The 10,145-nt window shown below is 55.1% G+C and overlaps 1 protein-coding gene across 1 annotated transcript; it reads right to left on the reverse strand.

The window, feature by feature from the left end:
- Positions 1–365: 365 nt before the first annotated feature.
- On the reverse strand, positions 366–1,511 carry FOXE3 (forkhead box E3). The gene has a single exon (XM_032192732.1). The coding sequence runs from the start codon at positions 1,509–1,511 to the stop codon at positions 366–368; it is 1,146 nt and encodes a 381-aa protein (XP_032048623.1).
- Positions 1,512–10,145: the final 8,634 nt, after the last annotated feature.

The raw sequence follows: 10,145 nt of genomic DNA on the forward strand, positions 1-10,145 counted from the left end.
TGGGTTCCTACCTGTCCCACCACACACTGAGCTCCTGGGCGAGCTCTGTCTCCCCCGGGGTGCTGCGGGGTGCCCTGCTCCACCCGGGCACAGCCAGGTGAAAAACAGACTCCCCTGGGCATGGAGAGCATCACTGCCAGGAGGGAACGCAGCAGCAAAATCCATCCCCTTCTCTCCAGTTAAAAAACAGCTGGGAAAGAGAGGAGTTTGGCCCCCTGCACCATGCACGGGGCTTTGTGTCCATGCACAGCCAAAGACCGGGACCCCCCCACCCTACCCAGCCGATCCCACAACGGGGCAGTGTCCGTGTGTCTGGCCGTGCCCACAGCCACCTCGGGGCACCCGTCCGTGCTCCCCAAGCCCCATCACATGTACCGCTCGAGGCCGGCGGGGAAATTGGGCTGCCTGACGTAGGCGTTGCTGGAGCCGAACTGGCCGAGGGGCGACGCGGCAGGGAGCCCCAGGAGCTGCTCGCCGTGCTCGGCGCAGGCTGCGGGGCGCATGGCGGGCAGGGTCAGCCTGTTGGGAGCCCCGTAAAGCTGCGGGCTGCCAGGTGAATACCCGCCCTGCCCCACGGGCAGGTGGGGAGGCGAGGCGGCGTAGGGGTAAGGCAAGGTGTTGGGGCCAGGCCGGCCCAGCAAGCCGGGGCTGACGGGCTGAGGCTGGAAGCAGGGAGGCTCAGAAGCACCGGCGGAGCAGCTGGGGGCCAGCTCAGCCCCGGATAAACCCAACGAGGGGTGGCCCAGCTCGGCGGGCGGCGAGGGCTGCAGGGCCTGCTGCCCGCTGATGAGGCTGTCGATGCTGAACATCCTGGGGTGCTGCGCCTGCGGGGCTGCTCCGGCCCCGTAAGGATGGAAAACGGCTCCGGAGAGCTGGGGGCCGTAACCGGGTGAGCAGAGGGCGTTGGGGTAGGGAGCAGCGGGCGCCATGGGGCGGGCGGCGGGCGGCGGGGTGAAGGCGCTGGAGTTCTGCATGTAGCCGGGGTAGGTGGTGATGTCGGTGCGCTTGAAGCGCTTCCTCCGGCGCAGGAAGCTGCCGTTGTCGAACATGTCCTCGGCCGCCGGGTCCAGCGTCCAGTAGTTGCCCTTGCCCGGGTGGCCGGGCTCGCGGGGGATCTTGACGAAGCAGTCGTTGAGGGTGAGGTTGTGGCGGATGCTGTTCTGCCACTTCTTGGGGTTCTCCCGGTAGAAGGGGAAGCGCTCGGTGATGAACTTGTAGATGCCCCCCAGGGTCAGCTTCCTCTCGGCCGCGTTGGCGATGGCCATGGCGATGAGGGCGATGTAGGAGTAGGGGGGCTTGCCCCGCTGCACCGGCCGCTTCCTCCGGCGACCCCCGGCTGGTGGCGGAGGCTCCTCGGGGGGCAGAGGAGGAGGAAGAGGAGCTGGGGGGCTGCCCCCGCCGCCCCTCGGCTCCGGCTTCACCGGGGGCGCCTGGCAGGCTGGGGGCGACCCCCGGGGGGGCCCGGGGGAGCCGGGGCTGGCGGCGGGGCTGGGGGCCGGCAGCGTGCACATGCCTCGCAGGCAGGGGAAGCCGGCCGCGGTCATATACGGCCGGAGGGATGGGGGTAAGGGGGGGGGGCTGCGGGAGAAAAAGCCCCCCCCGAGGGCTGGGGGAGAGGGAGGGGAAGGGGAAGGGGAGAGGGGGCAGGCGCCGCGGCAGCTCCCGGCGATGGGGAGCCGGGCCCCGAGCTGCTTTGCAATATATAGGGCGGCCGCCCCCCTGCCCACCCCCGGGGGCGTGCGGAGCCCGGCCCGGCCCAGCCGAGCCCTCCGATGGGGGGGGGGGGGGGGGGAGAGCCCGGGACCTGTCTCCCACGGGCAAACCCCCCCGGCCCCTCGCTGGGGCCGTCTTTGGCAGCGAGGCCCCCGGGGGAAACCCGCTCCCGAGCGGGCTGCGCGATCCGCCCGGGCGCTCGCTCGGTTTTCCCGAGCTGGGGGGGAAATTAAACGGAGCCCCGGCGGCCAAACCCAGGGCGAATTTTATCCCACGGCCGGCTGCCAGCAGCAGAGCAGGTAAGGCTGTCCCCCAGCCCCCCCGCTGCCCGGATTTCGTTGAGTTCTTCCCTGGGAAAAGCGCTCCGAGGCGGCCAGGACGCAGCGATGGAGAGAGCCGGGGCTGCTCTGCCCCAAACCCTCCGGTTAGTCACTGTGCAGCCTCCTGGGTAAGGAAACCAAGCTTTTATTTTATGCTTTATTTTGTTTCCCCGTGGGAGAGTGGAAAGGGATGCGCAGAGCTCGGGGCTGCCCGCAGGTACGAGGGCTGCAGGGCAGGGATGGCATTTGGGGGGCGGACAGGGGAAAGAGGGGGCTCCATCACCGAGGCTGAAGGTGGCACTCAGGAAGCCCTGCTGGGTGGCAGATGGTGGCAGATCCCTCCTATCCTGTGAGTAGTAAAAGTTACAAAGTTGAAGGCTGTAACTTAATTAAAAGTATTTCCTAGAAGACAGCAGGACAAAAGCCTTTTTCCACAGAGGCACGGAGATGTGGCTCGGATCACACCATCATCTTCCTCTCCTTTTTGAAATAAAAAGCCACCGAGCTTTGTAAAATAAGATTCTCCATCCCATCTTCCTTAAGCATCTCCTAGTGGTTTTATTTTACAGTTCAAGCAAGAATTCATTGCCCGGTTTATTTCCCACTGTCACTTGTTCCCTCACTTGTGCCTGCGTCTGCTTTTGTTCTTATTTTCTCCGTAGACGTTCCTGGTTCATCTTCTGCCCTCCCCAGGGCTCAGGCAGGGCAGCGTGGGCTCTGGCAGAGCTGTGCTGGGTCCAGTCCTGGTCAGCCACTGGGCGTGCTGGGGTAAGCTGCATCAGTTTCCCTTCTGCCAAATGTGGGCAAGAATAGGGGCAATGGGAGGATTCAGGGGACAGAACGGCGCCTTTCTCCAGAGTTTGGTTTTACTTAGGTTGAAGGCAGCTCTTCAGAGAGGGAAGCAAAGCAAGAGCATGGCAGGGATCCTTAATTCCCTTGGGAGAAGAGGGAGAAAAGGACAAATACTCTAAATGCACACTCCTGGAGCAGTAAAGTTCAGTGTGTATCTGAGTGTCGGACACTTCGTGACGCACAGGCTGAGGATCTGACTTGCCCAGGCACCAGAGAAGGTGAGAAGCCCACAAAGGCTAAGGGAGTCATTAAAACCATTCCGTGAAGAACAAAGAAAATTACCCCCGGGGGCTCTAGGGGGATGGAAACCTTCAGCTTTGCAGGCATGATTTTTTTCTTTAATGCAGACACAAAGATTTTTGTGTATATCGATTTAGAGAGAAGCAGTTTGGAAGGGAAAAAGTTAAGGGGTGTAAAGAAGGAACAGCTTTTCTCGGTTAGTCTCACAAGCAATTATTATTATTTTTTTTAGGTGGTCTAAACATCAGAAAAATAATGGGAAATGAAAAACCCAAACTGTCTGGGTCTGGAGCTACCTGAGATGACATAAAGGAAAAGAGGTCTCATCTGCACAGCAGGAGATGAAGGCTCACCCTGGTCCGAGGCCCTGCTCCTGCGTAACGCTGGGCACCCCGGGAGAAGCCCTGGCCCTGTCTCATGCTCGGGACTGGCCAAGGCTCCAGGTGCTGAGCAGTTACTTGGAAGCTGTTGGCAGCGTTCAGACAGCTCCCAGCCTCGCAGGGGTAGGAGCTGGGTGGTGGAGCAGGTTTGACAGATGGACAGAGCAGGACAGAGGTGGGCAGGAGCCAGACCGAGCCCTACCGCTGAACGAGGAAAGCCAACACAGACAGACACAAATTCCCACCTATGCTTTCTCACTCCACGTGCTCTTTTTGCCCTAGACATTCTATAAAAAGCTGGAAGGCTGTAATAAAAATGGCTACCACAAGCGAGACCTGTCTCTCTCTTTAAAACAAGGCAATGCAGAAGGAATAAGTCAAGTTTGCTAAGCATGTGCAAGCTTTGCCAGCATCTGCTGCCTGCTCTGTCCTTGGCACCGTAACGGGACCCTGGGGAAGGGATGAGAGGACCCCACCCAGCAGCAGCCCACGGAGCAGGTGAGCAGCCCAACACATCCTCCAGCCTCTGGGCTATGCTCTAATGATACGTGTCCTCCCAGTGGGGCTCAAACCTGCCCCGAAATACCCCCATTTCTACCACCAACCACACGCACATGGATGTCCTGTGCTGGAAGCCACACAAGCACCGGCTGTGCACTTCTCCCACACACAGAAGGAGGTGACTACAGCAAACAAGCACTTCTCGTGGACTAACTCAGCCACCAGGGTATTTGTAGGTAATGGCGCAGCAACACCCAGGCAAATCATTTGCTCACTAACAGAATAGGTATGGTACAGGCAAAGCATTTACCAAACTGGGGAAAAACTTCTAAAGAATGGAACTTGTAAACTCTTCTTCACCCTCGTGGTGAAGTTTTTTTTCCACTTCAACTATTTAAGATTTTCTGCTCAGAATTATATTTCATATAAAAATTGAAGTTTTCTTTCATTCCTACTGAAATAAAGGGGAAGAAAGAAAAATAAATGTTTCTCTCCTGTTTTCTGTTTACAAAAAATAGTACTCTTAACAGAAGTATCTGTTTAAACTTGAGGGAAAATGTAAAAGATTCTAAAAGACTTTGAAAATCATGATCGGGACAAAGCTTGGTTTGGAGTTTTAGAGCTTTGGCTTCTAAAAACTTTGGTGCGTTTATGGCTTGTTCGTTCAAAGACAAATACCAACATTTGTGATAATCAATATTTAATTTTCCTTTTTCCTGGAAAAAGGAAAATGCCCCAGCTCCATGTCTCATGGCCAAAACCCAAGCCAAAGAAGAGGGCAGGCAGGAGGGCCAGGCTGAGCTGTGCCTCTCCCTGCTGGCTCTGCTGCCCTTCCCATTGCCCTTAGTCAAAAGAGGCGGTGGAACAAACCGTGACACAAATTCCTGAGGACAACCCCTGCGAGAGCAAATCTTTACAAGCAGCCTTGGTCTCCAAATTTCCAACCACCTCCTTAACAGCCATCCCTTCCCAGCAGAACCCAGGTGCGCACCATCCGGGTTTCTCTGGGGGATGCGAGGTAGGCAATTAAAGCTCAGCGCCCTGCAGGGCTGTTTCATGAGGCTCACACAGAACCGTAGTGTTTTCGCCATGTAAACAAGCAGCAGGTCCGTGGGAGAACCTGGCCCACCAGGTCTGCTGAAAGCCTCTGCAAACCCATCAGAGGAAGGTGAGAACAGGAGCGGAGCAGGCAGAACACAGAGCCCAGCCACAGGCACCGAAGGAGGAGCAGGTTTCTTGCACTGCCCCACTATCTCCCCCTCCCTGACCCCACACCAGGGAGCCCTGCTGCTGCCCCAGCACTCACTGGCTGCAATGCAATAGGCGAATTTGCTGCACAGACCATCTGCATCCCATCCCAAACCCACCGAGGCTTGCATTTTTCAGTCAAATCAAGGGACTGATGCCCAAACGCTGCACATCAGGGCTCCCAGGCAAGGATTTCACTGCAAAAGTTTCCTTTTCCCTCATCCTTCCTTTACCCTCCTGTAACTGCTGGACTGATTAGCTGCAAGCCCAGGCAGACAGGTAAAATCCCACCTCGCTAGCTCACTGCCAATTCTTCTTCCTCTGTTTAATGCTCCTGCCAGGAGCGATTCCATTCACTCCAAACACAATAGCCTTTTCCCTCCCCTTAGGCCAGGAGCACACCTCTGCCGTGGAAAATTTCCCTGTCTCATACCTCCTATGCGATCTGCCTGCAGCCAGCCTGGCAGGTTGGCTTCTTTCACACTGCTTAAAATGCTTGTGAAACAAAAGCCCTTTAATCCCTCCTGGCTGGGCCAGGCACCTCTGTCAGTCCCCTCCTGGTAGCGCAGGAGGAGGGATCTCAGCTGGAGGTGCAGGGTGCCCAGGAGTTGGTGGCTGGAAGCTGGGTAGGACATTGGGGATGGAGCTGGGAGCATGTCCCAGCAAGGGTGCAGAGCTGAGGCCTCGTGTCCATGATGATCTGGGGAGAAGAAGAGCAGAGATCCTCCAACCAGCCCCATATGCTTGCCTGGAGAAGTTTTCAAGGCCCACGGAGCTATTGGGGAGCCAAAGGCTGGCAGCCAAGCACACTGCTGGGCATCCTAAAGCCTGGCAAGAAAAGAAGTAAGTCCAGAAGCAAGGCACCTGCCCTTGTGTTCCCCAATGTCTCTTCCCAGCCCTCCTGCCCCAAATGGGGACATCTCAGCACACATCTGTGCTGGTGAAGAAAAAGGCTGGCTGGAGGGGAGACAACACGGCTCAGGTTGTAGAGACCTCGGATCTCTGACTCCACAGGTGTCCAGTGACTAAAATTTCATGCAGTGACTTCAAAGTGCATATGGTGAAAGAAAAGGATCTCCAGCCACAACAGGCCCATGTTCATCACGTAATTTCCTCGGGATAAGGGAAGAGAGATGATTCAGACTCTGATTCATGCCTGTCCAGTCTGATCTGAGTGTTATCACACATTGTTCCTTGCCAAAGCTAGCCCTGCCCTGTGCCACCTGGGGCTGGCAGAAGCAACCCAGAAACCTTTTTATTTGGGTGGCTCACAAGGATTCAATCAGCTCCTTCCCACCTACCACTTCCAAAGCACCTGTGGGCAGCGGGGTCCTCCAGTTGAGATGGGAATCTCCGTACCAAAGCAGCATTGGATGCAGGTGGGCAGCTGGCACCAGCACCCAGATCTGGGCTGCTTCTGTCAGTACCGAGTGCCTCTAGATCTGGGGTAGCTGCTCAGGAGGCCCACACCACGCTGCTTTTGCCCCTGCCCCGGCCCTGTCCTGCTGGGTGATGGGGCTGTGGTGGATACAGCTGCATCCCGGCTCACCAAGCTGTGGGCTTTGCTGAATTGCTTCTGCTTGGGTGGGAAACAGGCAATGCCAGGCAGCCTTAGCCTCTTTGCTGGAGCTCCAAGCTCACCCCTCTTTCTGGTGGCTTTCTGCCTTCACACATGCTTTTCCCCAACCTGCTTTTCCTGCTCCCAGCCCTCATCCCATGCGCTCTGACTCAGGTCACTGCTTTGCCCAGCTGGCGTCAGGAAATCCCCTTGGCCCACGCAGGGTTGGCACCCAGACCAGTTCCGAGGCCTCCTTCCCAGGGCTGCCAATTGTGTTTTCATCACAGGTTTCTCCGAGGGGGAAGGATTTGTTCACACTTCATTGTTCTTCCGTTACGCGTGAGCACTGCGATCCTCCGCGCGCAGCCCAGAGGGCAAAGGCAGTGCTCGCACTGCTGACGGTGCTGAAAGCAGACAGATGGCAAAAGCTCCCGGCTCCTTTTCAAGCCAGCCTCAAGAATTTGGCTGCCTGAGCAACCAGCCCAAGGAGTTTGGGGTCTGGGTTTGCCAGGAACACGGCCCAGTGCTGCCCGGACCCCTCGGAGGCAGCAAGGGCAGGCAGTGGACACAGCAGACACCGGAGCCATCGCCAAGGGCTCTCAGGGGCCACCAGCCAAGAGCTGACATTGGGCTAATTGCATCAAAATTCATTAGGTTACTTACTGCCTGCGTTCCCAAGTGGCTGGAGAGGGATGCCAGCAAGCAGCGACGCGTGCCGTGGCTGTGGGCACCACCTCCCCATGGATGGTGCCAGGACTTCAGGGAGGCTCTGCCTCCTTCCCTGCTGTTTTTCCCCTCCGTGCTCTCCAGTTACCAGCTTGGCAGCCCCACGCACAGCAACCACAGCAACACCCGGGATAGGACCCAGCCAGGACACAAAGTCACCATTAACCTCGTATATCTGGGGAGCTCCCCCTCAAACCATCTGGGGAACAGGATGGGAAAAGCCACAAGGTTTAGAAAACCAGTGGAGGATGATTTTTCAGGTGGAAGACCTTCGCTGAGCTACACAGGAGAAACACACCACAACCAGGACAGGTTCACGGCTACTGGCCATCGCTCAGCAGCATCACTTGGAGAAGAAGGATTAGAAACACAAGAGGAAAGCTTGGTTTTATGCCCAGGGCTCCAGCACCGTGCCTGCTCCCTCCTACCTGCTGCAGCATCATATTGAAAAGGGAGATAATGTCCACCACCTGCCTCAGAGGTGCATTAACTCATTAACCCATACAGACAAATCAAAGCGCTCAGAGCATGGAGAGCATCACTGCCTGATGCCAGCACCACTGAACGACACCCAAATTCTTGCAAACAACAGGCAAAAAACCTACCAGCAGTTATCCTTTGGCCTGGCAGCCTGGACCAGGACTTGGGGAAGCAGCAGCAGAGCATGGCGAGGCACTGCTGCCAGCCCACACCAAGAGAAAAGCAGCAGCCACATCACCATCAGCCTGGGTTTCACGTGTCACTGATCAACTCAGGTTTTAATTACGCCCCAATATCCCCCTGTCTCCTGAAACACAAAGCTCTCAGCCAGGCAGCTCCTGCCAGCCCAAGCTTCATAAAGAGCAGCCAGTGACCACGGCAGCCCAACCTTCGAGCCAGATGCTAACAGCTTTGGACAAGTGTGGGATTTTTACACCCCTATCTGCAGGGAAATCTGATGTTTAGTGCCCTGACTGCGAGCAGGTCACCCTTAAACCCCTGAACATCCCAGGCAAAAATAAAAAAAGGAAAAAGAAAAAAAGAAAAAAAAAGAAAAAAAAAAAAGCAGCGCCGGAGGGGAATTGTACTGGCTCTAATCCCTTCTGCCATTCTGCATATTCATGGAACATTGTCATAACACATCAGCGGGACAAAAGGTCTGTCGGCACCTCCTCCTCATGCCTTTGATAAAGCACGAGACAAATGCTGAGTAAACACTTGGAATCCATTCACTGCCCCATTCTCATCGGGATGAGAAAGTCCTCCTCTTTCTTGCAGGCCCAGAGCTGCTCAGCCTAATAAAGTACGGCCCACGGGCTGTGAAAAGAGAGGCCTATGGATGATGAAAACATGGATTATCTCATTTCACCCTCCTTGTATCAGACCCTGCTCACATTCTGAGTGCACTTGGTCTGACACGCAATTACACACGGAAAAAAAAATTATTAAAAAAAAAAGGCCAGAGGGAGAGGGTATTTGGAGAACAGGGGAACTGTCCATAAAATTTCACAGATGACCTTTCCCTAGTGGGAAAGTGATTTGTTCCTGCCCCGTGACCCAGCCCAGCCATCACCAGGACTTTTCACATCGACATCAGCACTTTCCTAAACGATGCAGCTCCAGACAAGAGAAGAAAGAACACCCAAAACGGAGCTTTGCAGGTCACTTCAAGGCCTGAGAGCCCAGAAAGCCCATGGGATGCTGCCAAACACTACAGATGGGGCAGGAGATGTCCCCTGTTCGAAGCCAACCAGCTCCACACCTACATAGGCATGGATCCACTGTTGCTCTCACCACACAGGTAGACAGAGGGACCAGAGCCACCTCTGCACATGACCAATAACCCCCAGAAATCAGCAAGGAGGGGTTCCTTACCTTTAGATGACTTGGCCAGGATTACTCAGGACATCAGTTGCCAAAATCTCCACCGGGCATTTCCAACACCAATGGCAGCTGCCTCCGTTGCCCAAATTTCTGGAGGCTTGAGCAAAAACCCCTGCAATAAAACAAACAAATAAAAAAGCTTACATAACCTCAAACAGGGCAAGGAACTGACTGTTTTGAAAGTAATCATCTGGAAGAAATATTTTCCATATAAATGCCATTCTTTATTTGGAAGAATACGGGCAGTTTTCAGTATGAAAGTTATGAACACTGTAATACAAATATATCTATAACAGAAAACAAGAAATAGATTATGAATTGCTGTCAAATGATGAAGAAACAACAAACATACTGCTGCTTAATGAGGGCCTCTTCTCTTTTAAAGAAGTGCCTTGTGAACCTGCCCACTCATTGAAGGATGAGGGAGCTGGCTGTAAACGGTGTATTCAACACTTTTGTCTCTGCAAAACCCTAAAGTTCATTGGTCTTGCAAACAACAGGCAAAAAACAAACTACCAGCAGTGATCCCTTGGCCTGGCACATTACCCGTGAATGCTGCAATTCAAGTTTTTATGCATTTTACAAGGTGTTTGTTACCAAACACCTCGGAGGACTCACGAGTCACTCGCTGGACTGGGTGGTGAAGCCCGGAGCCAACAGCTCCCGATGCCATAAGAAATTTGCCAGTGGTGCTATGCCCAGATCCTCCCAGATTACTTAGTCACATAACTCCCAGTCATTTCC

Source organism: Aythya fuligula, chromosome 8 (genome assembly GCF_009819795.1).
Source record: "Aythya fuligula isolate bAytFul2 chromosome 8, bAytFul2.pri, whole genome shotgun sequence".
Lineage (NCBI taxonomy): Eukaryota > Metazoa > Chordata > Aves > Anseriformes > Anatidae > Aythya > Aythya fuligula.

Excerpts from the sequence above, each read along its gene's own strand:
- FOXE3 (XM_032192732.1), bottom strand. The coding sequence starts at position 1,511 with ATGTGCACGCTGCCGGCCCCCAGCCCCGCCGCCAGCCCCGGCTCCCCC.